Here is a 19,895-nt window from a genome sequence, read left to right on the forward strand (position 1 = left end):
TATGAAAAGATTTAGAGTTTCACCTTTCCAGCATATATTCAAATTTTAATTTACAGAATTAATTATCGTTAAAATTTGCCAGTTGCTACAGACCATAAGCTCCATTGGGGCTTCTAAATTGTAACTTTCGAGGAATTAAAAACACGATTGTCATGTAAATGTATAGTGGATGCATATCAAAGATTTTACTCAACTCAGTAATTACTGAGGGGACTAGTAAGATGTTATGACTGGTTCCGAGGACACGTTGAAGAGCAGACATTTACACAGGCAATCAGCAACACTGAAATGAATATTTTCCAGTAGTTGCAAAACATGTCACTAGATGCTTACAGATTTGTAATATGACCCAGTCCATAGAAATACAAATAAAGGTATATACCTCTATAGAAGCCGCAAGTTCCCTGAACGTCCCTTAGATCATGCCCCTTGCCACACCCACAAAATGCCAATCATCTGCGTTGCCCATTTCCACGTGTTGGACAACTTCTTCTGCAGGGCAGAGATTGGAATATGTCCTCAACATATTTGTTTCTGGTGTGAAGCCTTGCCAATCCTTGGGGTGAAATAGGTGAGTATCTGTGGGGTGAACATTTAGCTTGTGTATCCCACAGCCTCACTCTCCTAAGCTATGAAATTGGAAATGAAAAGGGGGGTAGGGGCGAGAGAGAGAGTTTGACAAAGAAATAGAAAGAGCGGATAGAAGGGCGCCTGGGTGGCTCAGTCAGGTCATGATCTCGCAGCTGGTGGGATCGAGTCCTGTTCCAGGCTCCGTGCTGAGCATAGGGCCTGCTTAAGATTCTCTCTTTCTTTCTCCCTCTGTCCCTCTCTCCTGTTCAAGCATTCTCTCTCGCTCTCTCTCTCTCTCTCTCTCTCTCTCTCAAAAAAGAGCAGATATAATAACTACCATTTATTGCCTACTCTGTGCCAAGGATGTTACATATGTCAGCTCACTTAATCTTTGCAAACCCCTCTATTTTGTACGTAAGGACACTGAAGTTCACAGAGGTTAAGTAACTTATTCAAGGGTATGCAGTGAACATGCTTATTGATTTGGTGGCTTCCATGTTTCATGTTCTCTATAAGGGAGTGAGCTCTGGGAGGGCAAGGGCTTACCCCTTTGTTTTATTCTCTGCCATATCTTGCTCAGTCTGGCCCCCAGAAGGGGCTCAGTCAATATCCATTGAATGCACGGATAAGCGATGTATGAGCGAATGAATGAATGGATGAATGAGTGAATGAATGAAAGAGCAGAGCAAGGACTCATTCCCGTATGTGTTCAAACACCACATCCCATAAGTTCTCCACTACACTACATCACAAAAAATAGCTATCCTTCTTCACTCCATGGAGTAAGTAGCTGGATGGAACTATAATTTTTTTTAAGTTTATTTATTTATATGTAGAGAGAGAGAGAGAATGCATGCACAGGCAGACATTTATATAGGCAATCGGGAATGCGGAGAGAGAGAGGGAGATAGAGAGAGCGAGGGAGGGAGGGAGAGGTTCCCAAGCAGGACGCAAACTCATGAACCATGAGATCATGACCTGAGCTGAAATCAAGAGTTGGATGCTTAATCGACTGAGCCATGCAGGCGCCCCAGAGCTATAATATTTTATATTGTATTTCATAGTTTTTACTTTATTTTGTTTTCCAGTTTTACTGAGAAAATTCTTTTTCCTTGTGATGAGAACTTTTAAGATGTAGTCACTTGGCAACTTTCAAATATACAAAACAGTATTGTTAAGTATAGTCGCCATGCTATACATTACAACCCCAGAACTAATTTATCTCATAAACGAAAGGTGGTGCCTTTTGACCATCTTCCCCCTTTCCCCCACTCCCCAACCTCTCTGCCCCTGGCCACCACAAATCTGATCTCCATTTCTATGAATTGGTTTTATTAGATTCCATATATAAGTGAGATCATACAGTATTTGTTTTTTCTCTTCTCTGACTTATTTCACTTGGCTTCATGCCTTCAAGGCATTAAGGTGGGTGGGACTATAACATTTTAGTTACTCTGGCAAAAATGAGTGTTTTAATGAGCAGACAGTTTATTGTGCTTAAAATAAATACCTGATTACAGCTCAAGTGGCAGATAAAGTATGAAGCCAAGGAGAATGATGTTTTAAAAGCCTCACAATGAATTTAAAAAAAAGTGGGGTGCCTGGGTGGCTCAGTCACTTGAGTGTCCGACTTCGGCTCAGGTCATGATCTCGCGGTCTGTGAGTTCGAGCCCCAACTCGGGCTCTGTGCTGACAGCTCAGAGCCTGGAGCCTACTTCGGATTCTGTGTCTCCCTCTCTCTCTGCCCCTCCCCCACTCACGCTCTGTCTCTCTCCTTCTGTCAAAAATAAATAAACATTTAAAAATAAATGAATAAAAGTCTCACAATGAGGGAAATATACAAGGGGTAAATAAGAGGAGAGATAGCATTCGATAAAAGTTTTATTATTTTTTTTCCCCCAAGAATGTTCTGGATCAAAGGAAGTGGAATCTCTAGCTCCTGACCTATATGGTAGGTGCTGCATAAAAATTACTGAATGAGTGACTAACAAATGCCTTAAGGAAAGCTTTCATATGATGGGCGGAGAAGTGCCAATTCTTAGAAGGAAGTAATAGTAGCAATTATTCCCAGAGGGGTAAAACACTTCTTAGCGTAGAGGTCAGTTTTACTGTTGTATGAATTACATGTCCCTGGGTGAGCCTTTTAGGGGATATGATAAAAACTGACAACTATAGAACCAGAAGTTGTGGAACTTTCTTGCCTACCCCCTTCCTCAATCTCAGTCCAAGCATTGAGACGAAGGCACCTCGCCCTCCTTGAGAAAATGAGATCAAGTATCCTAACGCTTTGTAATTCTCTGCCCTGTGCCGCTCGTTTTTTCCCATATGGTGATGAAAAGCAAATTATGAAGCCCTGTCTGGGTTAGTGTGCGTTAAAAATGATGTCGGCACAGATGAAAGCCAGCCCTAGAGATGAAGCATTTATTTGAAACTGTTACTGGAAGACAGATTCAGCACATAAAATATAAAACCACCCCATGCTGGCCCCCAGTGAGTGGGATGGGGTTTTCCAAATTCCCAGTTCAGAATCCAAGCGCTGAGACACTGGTCTTGGCCCTGGTCTGGCCCTCGCTCTGTCTTTCCTCCTCTTTGTCCAAACTGGGGTGAAGTTTTCTTCCTTTGAATTCGTACACAATGGGCTTGATGAATGAGTTACAAATCTTACCTGAAGGTTCTTGAGGTTCAAGAAGAATGTTTTTTTGGCTTTGGGTTATTAAACATCAGCAATGCTATTTTTGGTTTCTAAGCCCAGAGGCAAGGGGAGAAAAAGCAAGATGAACGAACAGGAAAGTATGAGGTAAAACGTTTACGGGAGAACTCTGGCTTGCATGAAGCCATTCCTTTGAAAGCGAGTGGCATTTCTGTTTGGAACAATCAGTTTCTCTCTTTCTCTCTCCCCACAACTCCCACCTCCTGCCCCCGCTCAACTTCTCCCTCTCTCCTTAGCCGTCTCTTACACAAATTTCAGTCTTAAGACAGGGCAGCAGATGTTGAAATGACACAAACTTGTTTTCCTAAAGGGTCATACGCTGTCATGTTTGTTGGTCATACAAACACATTACTGGGGAGGGACATAGTTATTTATAGTAGGAAATGTCATATTAATTAGAATAATATACTCACTAACCTATTTTATTTCAGTCTTGGTGATTCAGAGAAGGCTATCCAAAGTCTTTTATAAGGAACGGCTTGTCAAAGATTGAGGATTGTTGAATGGCCAAGCGTTGTATACTCTCACAGTAATTAATGTCAACACTTCATTTCTAATGCCACAGAACCCTGATCATTTCCATGGAAACTTAAGTTTCTTATCCCATCCTGTTGTCATTTTTGCTTTATTACGGTTCACTATTTAAACCAATGTCATCCGTTAGACCTTCCTGTGCTGATGAAAATGTCCCCGATCTCCGATCTCCGGGGTCCCACATGCCAGCCTCTAGCCTTATATAGTCACTGAGCAAAGCTATTGGATAGATGAGGGATGTGAAGCCCAGGGCGGTTACATGACTTCCCAGGGACCACATTGGCAGTGAGTGACAGAACCTGAATGAATCTCCGGGCTCTCTCCAGCTGCCACGATGCCTCATGTTTTGATTTCATTTGGGCAGGAAAAATGAGGGGCGATTTCAGAAAGGAAGGCCTAATTTTTGCACCTAACGACTGGGTAGAAAAATGCGAATAATATTACCTCTTCCAGCCAGAGAAATTCAGTTGTGCTAGAATTTCTAATTCGAGATTAGAAGACTAGCATTAGGACTCCAAGCTGAATTGAACAGAACAAATCATTAAGTCCTGCATTACTATCTGCCTAAGGCTGCTCAGAACAGACCTTAATATTGTGTTCTTTGTTTATTACATATTCATTTAATTATTGAACCCCTACAATGGTCCACATAGAGTAGGTGCTGGGGGGTGGGGGGAGAGTGTAGGAAAATGGATACAAAGAGTTGAAGCATTCAGTGCCTACAGGAAGACAGATGGCCAACCATTTCAATGAGGTGCTAGAATGCCATGCCACATTGTCAATCAGGGGAGCACCGGTCAGAGGGTTTTATGTTATCTTCTGATATCCTGGGGTTAGGGCAATGATGGGCTCTGGAAGCCAGATCTGGGTTTAAATTCAGCGTTTCGTTTAGTACCTCTGTGACCTCGGGCAAATTACTGAACCTGTGTTTAGCCTTATCTTTAAGATGGAGATAAGAGGCTGTCTTTGTCACTGAGATTATACAAAATAATGCACTTGAAGCACCTGGCCTAGTGCCTTGTTCAGAGGGAACATTCATTAGGTGTTAGCGCTCACTTCTATTACTGTCATCATTGTTATTTTTACTATTATTGGTAGGAATAAACATGAGCCCTGTGAGGCATAATTGTCTTTATTTTGCAGACAAGGAAACTGAGGCTTGGGGAGAATAAGCAGCCAAAGTCACAGTGATAAAAAGGGACAGGGTCAAGGTTTTAGGCAAGTCAGAGCTGGCTGCTGGCAGGAAGGGAGGACTCCCCTCTGGGCCCAGCCCTGCGAGGGCTGCCTTTGAGCAGAGGTGTTGGGAGGCCTCTGGAGGTGTTGAGGCAGAGGCCTCTGACCAGTAGGAGCGAAACCTCAGGCCTGATCAGAAGACTTAAACTACCACCTAAACGGGGCTATGCCTGTAGTGTCATTTTCAGAAATGTCCTGAACTAACACTTGTCGTCCTAGAAATATGCACGTTCAAGATCAGTTTAAACTTTAAATCAAACAATGCTCCTTCCAGCAGCGGTTTTATGCTAGATCTTGGGGTAAGGGCGAGCTACATTGGGAATGTTCCTGTGCATTCTTCCCTCCATCCGCATCGCAAACATTAAACGCCTACCGGGAACTATCCGGCAGCATCCCGATGGTGCTAGTCTTCCCTAAATCTTACCTTTCCTACAAGGGTATCTCAATTCGAGACAGGAAGTGGTGAGTGAGGCGTGAGGTGCCGGTTGGTGAGAGCAGTTAGGGGCGGGAGGGAGTGCCGAGGGCCGGTTTCCACCCGCTGCAGCTCGGGGACGAGGGGATGTCAGGGGACTCTCCGCCCCGCATCTGAAAAGAGCAATTACATCCTGCTTCGTGCTACAGCAGATGCCTAGATGCGTACACGAGAGCAAGGACAGCTTTAGGCGGGTTTTCCAGGCTTTGTGATCCGTACAGACGAACGCACCAAACGATTTGGGTTGGGTTTTGTTTGGGTAAATCAGAAAAGAGGTCTGTTGGGGGTCGGCAATCGAAGATCTAAAGCTGGGGGCGGGGTCAACCGAGGTCCACCGAGCTGGGGCCAGAGAGAGGAGGAGTTTTCCGCGGGGTGGCTGCATTCCACCCGGAGGCTCGGCCCAGGTGAAGGGGGCGTGGGTACTGTGCGAGGGGCGTGCGCGGCCGAGCAGGACTCCCGCCTCAGGAAATGCACGCAGTCCTGGGCCGGTGGGTGCCTCGGGGCGTCGCGGCGAAGCCGCCCTGCCGACCCAGTCCGGGGCGCGTCCAGAACCCCAGGCTTAGTTAGCTACCTTTAAAATCCCGAGCCGGTCCCGGACCGGGAACCGGGCCGCCAGCTCAGCTCTCCCGCTGGGGGGGTGAGTACGCTCAAGATAGCACTGCCATTCCCGAGGCTCCATCCGCGAGTGCCCGCCCGGGAGCAGGGGGAGGCCGCAACAGGTCCCCGCGGACCCCGCGGGCCTCGCTCGCGCGCCTCCAGGGCCGGCGCCTTTCCCGGCGCGCCGCGTCCCGGGGACTGACCGGCGCGCGGGGCGGCCGGGCGGCCACTCCGGAAGCCGTCCCGGTGGTCCCCCGAGCGGCTCATAAATCATTCATGAGCCGGAGTCGGGCGAGCCCCGCCGCAGGGGGGAGGGCGGGCGGCGCTGGGGCCGAAACGGGAGCAGGACCCGGCGCACGGTGAGTAGCGGCGTCCTCATCCCGGAGCCCGGGAGGCGTCTGCGGAGACGGTAGGGGCCCGAGCGCACCCCCGGCCAGAAGGCTGGGGGCAGGAAATCGGGACCGGAGAGGCTCGCTGTGCGCCCTCCTCTTCCCGCTGGCCCGGCAGCAGGTAGTAGGAGCCCCCCCGCCCCCCCCCCCCCCCACCCGAGAGCGGCCGGGAAGCCAGGGGGCTGCAAAGTGGGCGAGGTGGTCCGGGCGCCGGGGCCAGCGGGAGTTCCGAGCAGAGGGCGGACGCGCGCAAACTTTGCCGGGTGGCTGTGTGGTGGGTCTTCTTTCCATCCCCTGGAGGGGAGCCGGCGGCTGCGGCGCGCCAGGTTCCAGGGCACACGCCAGCGGGACCGGGACCCCCGAGGCCGGGGGCTCGCTCTCAGAGAGTGCGGAGGACCGAGGGGAGGCTCGTCAGGGAGTTGGGGAACTGTTCTGCGGCGAGTGGAGTGCTGGGGGCGGCCAGGAGGTCGCGGGGCACGGAGCCTTCCCTGCTGGGGATGGAAAGGGGTCACCTCCCTCTGGCTTTTCCAAATGGAGTACGCGGTGCAAAGGGCCGCAGCAAGAGGGGGACCCTGAGGGAGCAATGAGAGGCCGTCTCCCCGCGCCCATGGGAGAGCGCACGCACCCCTGGCTTGACGCAGCCCCCTGCCCCCTTGGGTGCACAGCTCGGGCACCTACGGCGTTTGCCGCGTGGAGCACTGGGTGCTGCGTGCTCCGGGCGCACCTCGCCAGTACGGCGCCGGCTGGGACAACAAAGGGAAGCGTGGACAGAGGAAGGAGCTTCGAGGTGCGGGAGAGGCGGGGCCCGAGGTCAGTTTCCCCGAAAGCCCGCGCCGAGAGGGAGGGGATCCGATGGGGTGGCACACCGCCCCGGTCCCCTTCCTCCCAGGCGACCCCGATGCAGCCTCCCCGGGGCGGCGGCGGGGAACCCGCGCGGACGCGCTCCGGCAGCCAAGTTACTCCGGCAACCCCCTCCCCCAAGCGGCGGCGGATTCCTTGAGTCTCCTCGCTTCCCGCGCCAGCCCTGCAGCCCATTCTTTTGTGTCCCGCAGCCCGGGAGAGCCTCCTGCGGCGGAGGAAGAGAGGGCAGGAGGGGGCCCGGCCTGGCGGTGGGTTGGAGAGCAAGACCGGGGGGAGCCGGCGCCCCAGGCTTCCTGCGGCAACAGGTTGAGCCTTAGCCCCAGGCGGCTCTCTGACCCTTCTCCCTCCCGGGCTCCCGGATCCCGACAGGCTTTCCAGGCCGCCTGTGGGCTGCGGCTGACCTTTGTGAAGACACGCAGGTGAATGATTGGGGTCCTTGAACGCCCCACTGGAGACTCAAGCATCTGCTTTTACATGTCAGGTTGAACCTTGCGAAATGGAGCCGTTTTTGTGGCTCAAAGACTTTCTCACTCTTTTGAAAGTATCCTCGGAGCTGTCCTGTCAAATCAGGGTGAGCCCAGGGCCGCTGTGGGGTTTGTGGAATTGATCCTGGCAATGGCAGTAGGGACCCTTTATTGACTAGCAGCTGTGTGCCGGGGAGCTGTACCCATTCGGGGTCTCACCCTCCAACACCATTCAAAACCCCACTTTACAGATGAGCAAAGGAAAGCACTGAGAAGGTAAGCAACTTCTCATGGCAAGGTTAGTGAGGGGGACTAGAGACTCCTGCCCTGTCTCAAGTGAGGCCTGTTGTCACTTCAGCAATGACCTTTAGTTTAGTTTTGTTTTATTGATATGCCCCATAATTTTTTTTAAATGAACTTCTTTATGATTTCTGCCGTGGACTATTTCTGTGCATTCCCAGCACCGTGAAGCAAGCAAGTGTATCAAAGGACAAGTGTATCAAAATAATAAGGCTTTAAACCAAATATTATTTTATTGGTACCATTTCAAATATGAAGGTTTTGCAGGGGACCAAGAGCTATCTCAGATATTTTAAGGGGCAAGATGCTTTGTTGCAAGTGACGGAAGCCCACTCTCGGTAATTTTAGCAGAAATGGGACTGAGGACTGGGTAGCTTAGAGAAGTGACAAGGAGGCTGGCTAGCCGGGCTCAGGAGCTCATCCGGGACATACAAGAGGACCCCTGATTGCTGTGTGGCCACGGATGCCACCACAAGGCCCTGGATATGGCTGCTGACACTGTGCCGTCGTGGCTAGAATGAATTAGAAACTGCCCCTGCGTGAGTGTGCGCTCCAGGCACAAGCCCAGGAGTAAGCATCTGCTTGGTGAGTCTGAGGCACCCCCCCAGGGCACAACTTGGGCACCTCAACTGACCTCACCATGAAACCCAGGGGTGTTGCCCATAGGACTCACAAAGGTGGACTCTGAAGTTGAGCAGCTCATCCCTCCCCCAAATCCCAGATGACCAGTTCCTACTACAAAGCTCCTTTTGAAGGACACTCCATCAAAAGAAGAAGAAATGAAGGTGGATGGTCACCATATTTGTTTTTCAAACAGTCTTTGTGGAAGTGCCATCCTCCGGGCTCCAAGCTCACAATCACGTGAAATATTTGCTCAAACTTTGCATTCTTGGGCCCCCTTTCCAGTTTGAACTCAGTGTATTTGCAATGGACACCAGGAATCTGCACCCCATAAATCGGAAAAATGGTGAATTCGACTTCTTGATTGGTCCAGTGCCCGTGTGAGGAGGTAGCCCCCGAGGGAACAGTTTCCAAGGCTTGCAAAGTTGAGGGTCCCAGCAGAAGGCACTGCCCCAGGATGGTTGACCAGTTGCTGTGCGATGGGTAAATCCAGCAAGGAGACAATCTGCTGCATATATTGTGGGAATAGCGACAAACACCCCGACACCTCCCTTCCAGACACTTTGGGACCACCGATAAACACTTGGTACAATTTTGAAATAGGTAAAAATGACCACGTCATGTCAGTTCTCCCTCTACCCCTCACCACTGGATTTCAGCAATCCTTACTGAGTGCCTACTGTGTGCCCGACTCCGAGGTACAGAGATGAGTAAATCAGGGGCCCCACACAGCAGCTGGGATGGATCAGCTCAATGCAATAGAAGAAGGGCATTTGGGGAAGGCGTCATTGCCAACTGGCACGAGTTAGGTGAGGAAGCGCGCGGGAACAGTGCTGGTTCTCAAACTTCAGTTGTGCTGAGAATCAGTCACCGGGAAGAGTGTTAGAAGTGCAGATTAATGCACTTGGTGTGTGGCCACAGATGCCACCACAAGGCCCTGGATATGGCTGCTGACACTGTGCCCAATAATTAGCATTTTATATAAATACCCCATTTTGTGGGGATGCTGCTCTGGGGCCGGGAGAGCTGGCCTCCGTGTGTTCGGGCAGTTCCAGGAGCTGCCCTGAGATGCCCTGGCTGCCCCCTGAGCTTAACAGGTGAGGACCCCGCCGAGATGCCTTTCGCCTTGACTTTTATTAATTATCTGGGGTTTCCTAAGTCGTGACAGTTTAGTATTTTCCTCACATTCAGCCCACACTTAGGGGGGATGGCACCACACTTTGGAGCAAAGAGTGAAGAAATCTGGACGGTAGCCGCGGTCCTGGCTGGCTTGATTGGTGCTTCCAGCCTCACAGCAATGAGTGGGGCCACCTCTCATGTGTGATTTGCCTTCCCCCGCTTTTTCAGGAGGAAGGTTGAGACTGTTTCTTCCAAGCTCTCCCTCGGGCCTCCTGCCGTCTCTCTCCTTCCCTGGCTGAGGCCCGGTGGTGGCCTCACCAGGAAGTCAGCTTTTCTTACCCACTGAGCCTCTAATCCTTCCAGCTGCTGTGCTCCCTGCCCCTCCCTTAGCAGCAAACAAGATAAGATGGGCGTGTGGTGAGTGTGTGTGCTGTGGGTATGTAAGTTTCGGGCATGTATGGAGCGTGTTAGTGTGTGTGGTAGGCGTATGTGTGGTGTGTGAATGTGTAGTGTATCAGTGTGTGATGTATCCATGTGTTAGTGTGTGTTATGTGGATGTTTTGTGTAATGTGTGTGTGTGTGTGTGTGTGTGTGTGTGTGTGTGTGTGTCAGTGTGTGTGCATGCCTGCCCGCTGGTGTAAAGGACGGCGGCCAGCCTGAATAACACACACCGTCTCCTCTCCCCTCTCTCTCCCGCGCGGGGTGGCCCCGGAGACCCGTCCAGAGTGACCTGCAGAGGCCAGCTTGCTTAGTGTCTTTCTCATCTGTCCTCTCTGGAGACGACGGGAAGGTGGCGCAGAGCAGGCCCGTGTTTGAGCGTACACGCGGGTGGCTTCCAGTCAGGACCAGTGAAAGGCTAGAGCCTGCAGCACCGAGGACGGGGCGCCTGCAGCAGCCAGGCCTGGAAAGGCCAGTGCAAAGTCACCAGGGTCCTGGTGTACCCGTGGGTGCGATGGAGCGCGGACACGGAAACCCATACGGGGTTAACCCGGTTGGTGCCGGGAGCCAGAGGGGCTGAGCAGCCTGTGATTAGATAGAGAGTGTTCGGGGTCATTCTGTTGGGAGCTCTGTGCAGAAGTAATTGGAGTGGGACGGGGCTTAGAAGATGAGGCAACATCCAGGGGATTAAATTCGAATTAACATCTTTCAGGAACACTCAGTTCCTGAAATCCCACCTTTGTTTGGAGCTTTCTTTGACTTGGGGGAATGCAGGCAGTGGGGCCTCCGGCCCCTTGTGCAACGCGTCACTGTCTGGACCCCCCTTCCACCCTCTCACGGTGTTTCAGGAGCACCCTGCCCTTACTCTGAAAGTTACTGAGTGTGTATCTAATGTACAAAATGGTACGCGATCAGGGCGTTCCTGACCCCAGTTCAGAGACTACGAGCACAGCATCCCAGGTCTTCGGGTAGGTTCTGTTCTGGTGCTCCCAGTTCCTCGCAGTGGCACCAGCCACACCATCATTTTGATTTATATCCTGCAGCACTTACTGCATCTGACTCTGTGCCCTGTCCCGCGTTCACGGTTGGGGACAGAAACACAAAGGGACAGGGTCCACTTTGGAGACCTTCTAGGTCTCGTGCCCTCACTAGACACTGGCTTGGTAGCTGCTTCTAGAATTCCTGTTCATTTCTCCCGCCGACCCTTGGGGCGGGTGCCCTGTCTCTCATCACTGGGACCCCCAGTTTCCAGGTAGTGACTTGGCGGCAGAAGTTTCCATCACGATTACCCAGTGGACGTGTTAGAAAGATAGATTCCAGTGTCATCCAGCCTTAGAGAGTTTGGTTCCTGCCCTTGAGGCCTTCTAGTTTGGGTTGAGGGTGAGGTGGAGAGGGGGATGCCTGAAATAAGGTCAGTGAGCAAATGAGTAGAATAAAAGGCAGAGAAAATGAATCTTCAGAGGTACGGACAGCAACAGCAGCCTGGAGAAAAACAGTCTATGGCAGGAGGCCTCTGGACCCCTGAGACACAGGGCTCTTTAGGAAGGGTGTCCTGGTGTCCTGCTCAGAGCTTGGGCTTTCAAGGCAAAGTCCTGGTTTTGAACCTTGGCCCCACCATTAAAACAGCCATCACCTTGGGCAAGTCCCCGGGAAGTCCTCTCTGTGGTTGTTTCTTTATCTGTAAATGGGGTCCAGCCAGCACAGCATGTAGAACGTTGTCCAGAACATAGTAAGTGGCCGGTAAGTGTCAGTTTCTAAGCCTTCTCTACACCGTAGGGTGTTTCTTGAACCCATAAAAGGTCTGTGTTCTGTGTCTGGCCCCTGGGGAGGGACCTTCTGGCTTTCTTGCCCCAGCAGTGCTAAGCAGGCTCTGTGTTTGCCTCCCACACAGCGGATTAGGCAGAGTGCTGGCTCTAAAGCTTTGCAGGGAAGGTCCTGGGGCGGGCAGGCTGCGTGCCAAGTCACTGCTGCCCTTCTCTCCCACCAGGGATGGTGCCTTGAGCCACGGAGCCAGACCCACACCCACAGAAGGTCCTTGGACGCGGTTCACTGCATGCCAGCCCAGCCAGGAAAGGGAGGACTCCTCACACCCCGGGCTCTCCTCACAGGAAAAGGAACGCAGGCTCCTGTCTCACCCAAGGCTTCCAGAACCTCTGAGACAGGAGGCCACTAGCTCCACCTCATGCGTGGGGGACCTTGCTAGTGATGGCCCTCCTCCTCGGCTTCCTGCTGCTGCTGCTGCTGGAGCTCTGCGGGAATACCCTCTCCCTGGGATCACGGTCATCTACAAAGGGTACGGAGGTCTTGGAATTGGAATTGCCTGCCACGAACTATGAGACCAAAGACTCCTACAAAGCTGGGCCCATTGGCGGTCTCTTTCAAATCGTGCACATCTTCCTCCGCGTGGTGCAGCCCAATGATTTCCCCGAAGGTGAGTGCCCGTTGCATAGAACAGAGAGGACTTGTCCCCAAACACGCTGCCGTGTGCTCACACGATATTGTTTGTTAATAACGATATAGTAAGTATGTAATATACTCAGCATTTTAAAGCATGAGGTTCAAAGTGATTGGACTGCACAGGAGCAGAAAGTATTGAGACAGAAGTTAAGAAAACTTGCACCAGCTTAAATAGACTGTCAGGAATGTGATTATAAGAAATGAAATCAAACTATGTTGCTAAGTTGGTTTTCCAATTCTTGATCTTTCTTCCCTACCTCTTTTTTTTTTTTTTTTTTCCTTCCTGGTTAGAGCAATGACTTACTCTCCAGTGCAAACTGCACGTAAAAATGAGGGTAAAAATGCAAATTCTTTGACATCAAATAAGTTAATAATTACCTCTGGTGGCTAGACCTGCACTTACAAACTGGCCTCTCCTCCACCCACCACAAAGTGCAATTTCACATTGTTTAGGACAAAGACAGGCCTGACCCAGTGTGTTTACCTGAGTAACTGTTTGCTTCAGTTCCAAGACCTTACGTGTGAGGAAAGGAAGGATGGCTCCTTGTTGGAGCCTTGATGGCATGGCGCCTCACACTTCGTGAGGACCGCTGTGTTTGTCCTACTGCCTGTACTCAGAAATCTGCGGGTATGTGTTTTCAGGAATGAGATTATGAAGATTTAAATGGTCTATGGGAAGTATGTGCTATTAGGGTTTGGCAGTCTAAATATTTATTGACTTAATATTAGATCTCTTCTAGGCTTGTTTTTTAAACTAAGAAGATTTGAACACTATTTTTACCACAATATACAAATTAAAAATTTGTGGTAATCATTATCATCTTCCTTAACTGGTTAGCTGTTGTTCATAAGAGAATTGTGTGTGTGTGTGTGTGTGTGTGTGTGTGTGAAAGAGAGAGACAGAGACAGAAAGATGGAGAGAGGGTGAGAGGGAAAGAGAATGTATTTAGTGGACTTTAACATTTGTTTGTATTATGGGCATTGGTAGATTTTCATTAAGACACATTTATATTGGAATTGTTTTGGATTGGGGCACCTGGGTGGCTCAGTTGGTTAAGCATCCAACTTCAGGTCAGGTCATGATCTCTCAGTTCACAAGTTCCAGCCCCGCGTCGGGCTCTGTGCTGACAGCTCGGAGCCTGGAGCCTGCTTCGGATTCTGTCTCCCTCTCTCTCTGCCCCTCCCCCGCTCATGCTCGCTCTCTCTCTCAAAGATAAATACAAACACTAAAATTTTTTAAAATAAAAAAAAGAAAATTTTTTCATTTATTTATCTTAGATTAAGCAACGGAAACAGTTCGAAGTGTAGTTCTTAATTTTTTGTTAGTTTAAGTTTTAATTCAATGAAACAAATCACTCTGGGCCCTATCGTCATTGAAGAGAATCCTAAACAAATACTACTTACTATTTATGTCCCTGCTTAAGAGACTAAATCTGGAAATCCAAAAGACACAAGTAGAAAATAAACAGTTTATTTATTAATATTGGATACAAGTTCACTATTCTTAGTAGATACCTTTTCATTTATTTGTAGCGTTGGTGTAAGTATTACTGAATAAACAAATACCTACTAACGTTTTTAGTCTTAGCTTCTTTGCTTTTTATGCAAAAGGAATAGAATTCAGTTATTTCATATGAATTTATAGTGACATCTTCAAAAAGATTGTGAAGCATCCATGTGTTATTAAGGCATATCATGTAATTAGTTAATCCTATAATCTCTTTCCATATGTTGCTTTATTTTGCTTCCTCTAGATTTCATAAGGCAGCTTCTTCGCACTTAGTTTACAAGGGAAAGCCATATTTTTTAAAGTCTTCATTCAAACAATCAGGTCAAATGGCATTTTGCTTCCAATGCATTCTAAGATTTTGAACTCCAGCATCATTATTAGTCTAGAAGGAGGCGTCTGAAGAATTTAAATCCTGCTGTAATCTGAGGGTGTTAGCCTTGCTTGTCCCTTGACCTTCATCAATACTTATTACTTTGGAAGAAGAAATTCCCAAAAGTCTCAACAGGAGATCAGAGCAGACCAGCAGTGCCCCTTTCAAAAAACAAAACAAAACAAAACAAAACTCATTAGGTTCCTTAAAGAATATTATATTGAATTTCACAGGTGACATCATCGAGTGTTGGTTTTTTCCCACCACCCCATTATTTAAATTTTTTCATCTAGTTACTAGATTTCATAATGGTCTCAAAGTGTCCATTAGGTGCTTTGTCACATAAAGGACAAATACGAGACACATTTTTTCCTGCCGGGGCCAGCGCATTGCATGAGCACCAGATCTTAGGCAGGTGTCTTCATAATTGAAGATATAAAACAACAACAGTGGGAGAAAGAGAGAGAGATAGAGAGAGAAAAGGAATCCTATTTAGTAGCTTAACTAATGTGAGGCATTAACCGAAACAGATGACTTCAGGACAGGTCTTCTATAAAATAACATCCTCGCAGAAAAAATTATCCCCTAGGTATACTCTTTCATTTGGAAGAGTAGAGTGATTTATTTTTTATTTATTTAAAAAATTTTTTTTTAATATTTATTTTTGAGAGAGAGAGCACCAGCAGAGGAGGGGCAGAGAGAGAGGGAGACACAGAATTTGAAGCAGGCTCCAGACTCTGAGCTGTCAGCATAGAGCCTGACGTGGGGTTCGAACTCACAAACCGTGAGATCGTGACCTGAGTCGAAGTCAGACGCTTAACCAACTGAGCCACCCAGGCCTCCAAGAATGGAGTGATTTAGATTCAGAGTCGGGGTCCAGTGCAGGAGTGGGAGAGAAAGGAGGACCTTCCAGCCTGGGCTCCCTTTTTTCATGCCATTGGACTGGGAAGTTTTCCACTTTACCTCCTGTGTCCGAGCAAAACAGCATACTACATTTTGCGTTTGCAACTCTCTAAAGCAAAGCCTGGGTTGTAGCCTTATAAATACAAGATGGAAGGTCTTGTTTAGCTGGGACTTGAGACAAAGGCCTACTTAACTTCCTGGGCAGACCAGAAATACAGGTAACTGCCATATGCCACAACAGAATATGCCCAAGAACCTGGTGTGGGTACTTCATAAATACCTGCCCTGGTCTGAAGCTTCAAGAAGGATACTGAGTCTTGGGTTTGAACTCACTAAGAAGAGAGCGATGGCTTACATTTGGGAGGAGCCACTTGTCCATTCATTCAACTTAGAAAGGGTGTCAATGGCAGGATGACCAGGGGGAGTTGAGGGAAGGGTGTTCTAGCCATGGGGAATAGCATGCCCAGGGAGTGGCGGAGATAGTGGTTCAAGGGGGACCCATGAGGTGCGTATTCATGGAATAAGTCTTCGAAGGTCAGAGAGCCAGAGCTAGAGGACCCTGACTGGCAGGCTGGGGAGTTTTGTAGAGAGAAGGAACCTAAATCAGCATGAGCAAAGGTTTCACTCATTTGGCAAGCATTTATTGAGAGCCCCTGCTTTCTGTTATATACCTGTTAGGGGTTGTGAGCCAGGGTGGAAGGGGAATTGAGTTTTGGGAAAAGAATCTGATAGTGGCTGGTAGGAGACGTATTAGGGAGGTAGAGGTCCAGAAGGAGGTAATAATGGACTAACTTAGTACAAGGCAAAGGTAATGGGGAAAACAGAGGCAGGATCCATTTCATGGATTTCATTTCAAAGGACTTTGGTTCAAACATACTCTTGCCTATTACCTACCGAATGACCTTGGCCAAGTTAATGTTCAGAACCTCTGTTGTCATAGATGTATTATGACTGTAATCATACCTTACTTTATAGCTTTGTCTGTGAGGCCGTATGTAAAGCCTATGTTTAAAACTGTGGCTGAAAGGCATAGATACAAATCCTCAATCAGTGTAGCTGCTATTAATATTATTTGAGAGGAAGAATTGACCAAATTTAATGCCAAGATTGGTGTCGAAAAGGGACGTGGGAAAAGGATGTCTCCAGGAGGGATCATTAAAATGTCCTTGCTGCTGCTCTATCAGGAATATTCTCCATGGAGTTGCCTTGTAAGAATTAGTTCCATTACTTTTGAAGCTTAGTGGGCTGTGTCTCCTGGTAAAGCCCCACAGTAGCAGAATGGGGTCTAGAAGGCAGGGCTTGGGTGCAGTGCTTGTCTACTTGAGTGGTCTTTACTCCTCCACAAAAACACTCACATCTGTTTTTGTTTCTTTGTTCTTCCCTGCTGTCCCCAGTATCTGCTGTAAGGCGTACTTTGCTAAGTGTTAGCTCATTTGACTCTCCCAACAACTTTGGGAGGTAGATGATGGTGGAACTGGTGGTCCTATTTCTATTCTATTCTATTCTATTCTATTCTATTCTATTCTATTCTATTCTATTATTTCGATTTCGATTTCGATTTCGATTTCTCCTTCTATTTCTATTATACCCACCATTAGAGATTAGAAAGCTTAAGTCAGAAGGAGATGATATATTCAAGGTACACAACCATCCTCTGGCAGATTGAGAAACCCCTGTCTCCAGGAGTAGTTATTTCTCCTATATTCCACAGCCTACCTTGTGGGTAATTTATTTCCCTTTTACTTTACCAAAGTGCTTTAAAAGTGTCTGCGGGTCACTATAAAAAATGGTAATTTTTACACACTAAAAGCGTGTGCTGCAGAAGATCATCTGGTGTGGATGCTGACTAGTGCCTTTTCAGTTTCATGTGTCTGTGATGAATTTGGCAAAAATCATGACCCAGATCAGAGCTATTCTATTGGAGCAAGTGGGAAAAAAAAGCATTCTCTGCTTTTATTTTTATAGAAAGTCTCTAAAATTATTCTCTTCTCTGTTTTGGTGTATTTTCAAATGGGACTTTAGGCCGGTTGACCTGTTTCTAACAGCGTTCTGGGCTAATCTGATTTGAGCCTGGGATTTGGTGCGTGCCCGATTGGAGCTGGGTGAGCAGGAGGCACGGGAGGAGGGAAGAGTGCATCTGAGATCTGGCAGGTTGTTCTAGTGAATGGGAGTTCCCTCCATTCCAGGTAACAGAAACCTGTTAGTTGAAGGAGTCAAAAAAGAGTTTATCACCAGGACTCCAGGTTTCTTCGTGGCACCCAGCCACCAAAGACTAGGTCTCACCTGGGGCCTCCTTGCCTCCCACCTTGACTCTTCTTTGCACACAGCCACTTCATACTTCGCCTTCCCATCCCCCTCCCTCTGGGTTCTTCCACTCTTGCCCTACTCGTGGCAGAGAACCAGGATGCCAGCATCATAGATTTCAGGCCAACTTCCTGGAGAATGGTTGGGAGTTCTTCTCTTTAAGTCCCCAGCCCCAATTCCAGTCCTGCCTGGGCCAGTGACCAACCGTGGACCCACTGAATAACAGTGGCCAGCCAGCATCACAGCTCATGGTCCTGTGCTGTGAGCCGTCAATTTACCCGTGGCATCACAGGTAGGGTGGTGCTTCCCGGGAAAGAGGATGGCTGGGTGGACGGCCCAATAGTTGTGTCTTGGCCAATGTCCATTGGGAATCAGGATGTTGTATTATATCCAACACCTGTGTGTTCTTACTTAATTCAGACAAAGCTGGCATTGTCTTCTTTAGATCACATGACTTGTATTGGCAACGGGCCTGGCCATAAAAAAAGGTCATTGAGGGAAAGAACTAATATCTAGTGATCCTTCCTTCCTGGCGTCATTCAATACATTGGGCAGTCTACAACTGTCACCGCTTTCCATCCTAACGTTTATAAGAGCAAACAGCTATGATGTGCCCACTTTCTGGGATTTGAACAACTCAGTAACTCTGTGAGCTAGGTACTCTTCTCATTTTACAGAAAAGGGAGCTGAGGTCCAGAGAATAACTCACTTGTCCGGCATCACACAACTAGTCAGTGGCAGAGTAAGATTGGAATCCAGGTAGGCTGGCTTTATTGTCCAGGCTCATAGTCACTGCCTGTATTTGCTGAACAGCAACTCAGGAGACTCAGGGACTGTTCCAAGGTTACACACATTGATAGCTAAGTGGTTAACCCAGGATTTGACCCAGGGCTCATGACTTGTCCTCCTCCCCCTGCCTGCCACCTCACCGTGCTGCACCATGTCGCCTCTGCGGAGGAGATCTGCTGTACAGATTGCATTTACATGTCCCCAGTGACCTGTGGGGCAGGGTTTGGGTGGGAGGCGACACGTCCATAGACTATCATGGGCACGACTCTAATCCATTCTACACGTCTTCTGCTTCAGAGAACAGCTTTTGCGCTAACCTAAAAATCTAGTCTGGTTGACTATATTCCTGTAACCTTGTCTACAAAGTGCTGCTGGAACATGCTCCTGACTTTCTGTGTGTAAACAGAAGAGGCAGGCTCTGCTCTTCGGGGAAATGTGTGCCAGTCCCACAAAAGACACAAGAAGAAAATCTTCCTACACTTCTGGTCTCTAGCGATGATGTCCTTTTAGGAAGCCTTCAAGTACATGCAGGAAATGAGAGCTTAAGTATGAATGTAAATAAAGATAGGCCACCCCAGCAGCTGCTGGATGAAGCTGGTGCGGTATTAAATACCACTTGTCCACAGGCATTGAGCGGGAGAGAAGTCCTAAAATTTGCACTTGGAGAAGCAGCCGTAAAGTGCGGCCTGTGCTGGGAAGTCAGTGCTGGGTCAGAACCGCAGAGCAGGACGGACGTTAGCAGCAGAGACGAGAGGCCCAGCAGGCCTGCCATGTATCCTCTGCTTGATGGGGATCTAGATTCGGAAAGGAGCCCTACACTTGAGCCGTGGTGAAGAAGTCCCATCCTGGAGCCACTGCCTGGGTTTTAATCCTGGCTCCATTGTTTACTAGCTCTGTAACCTTGGGCCAGTTACTGAAACTCTGTTCCTTAGTCTTCCCTCTGTAAAAGGGAGAGAATAATCAAGGTACTTTTGGGGGCAACATAATTCCTAAATAAATCATGTTTGTGAAGCAATTAGGACAGTGTCTCATACACAGTAAGTGCTAGGTGTGTGTCGAATAAGATAGGAGTGTATAAAATTCATATTCATTAAAAGCTTTTAAGTTAATGTCAGATTTGGGGTGGTCACATGGACAAAAGAACAAGTATTTATTTGACCCCCAACTGTATTGGTTTCCTAAAGCTGCCATAACAGATTATCACAAACTTGGTGGCTTAAAACAACAGAAATTTATTCTCTCATACTTCTGAGG

The 19,895-nt window shown here is 48.4% G+C and overlaps 1 protein-coding gene across 8 annotated transcripts in view; it reads left to right on the forward strand.

Moving 5' to 3' along the window:
* Positions 1-19,895, forward strand: part of PROM1 (prominin 1) — a 134,992-nt gene that overhangs the window by 18,028 nt on the left and 97,069 nt on the right. For 7 of the 8 annotated variants that reach the window (XM_042936847.1, XM_042936843.1, XM_042936845.1 and 4 more), the window contains one exon: positions 12,296-12,739. In XM_042936847.1, coding sequence (XP_042792781.1) covers positions 12,514-12,739 — 226 coding nt within the window. In that variant the 5' untranslated portion in view covers positions 12,296-12,513. Of the gene's footprint in view, positions 1-5,963; positions 6,157-12,295; positions 12,740-19,895 lie in introns of those variants that run through there. The other variant, XM_042936846.1, reaches the window with a different exon arrangement.

This window comes from Panthera leo, chromosome B1 (genome assembly GCF_018350215.1).
Source record: "Panthera leo isolate Ple1 chromosome B1, P.leo_Ple1_pat1.1, whole genome shotgun sequence".
NCBI classification, from domain to species: Eukaryota; Metazoa; Chordata; class Mammalia; order Carnivora; family Felidae; genus Panthera; species Panthera leo.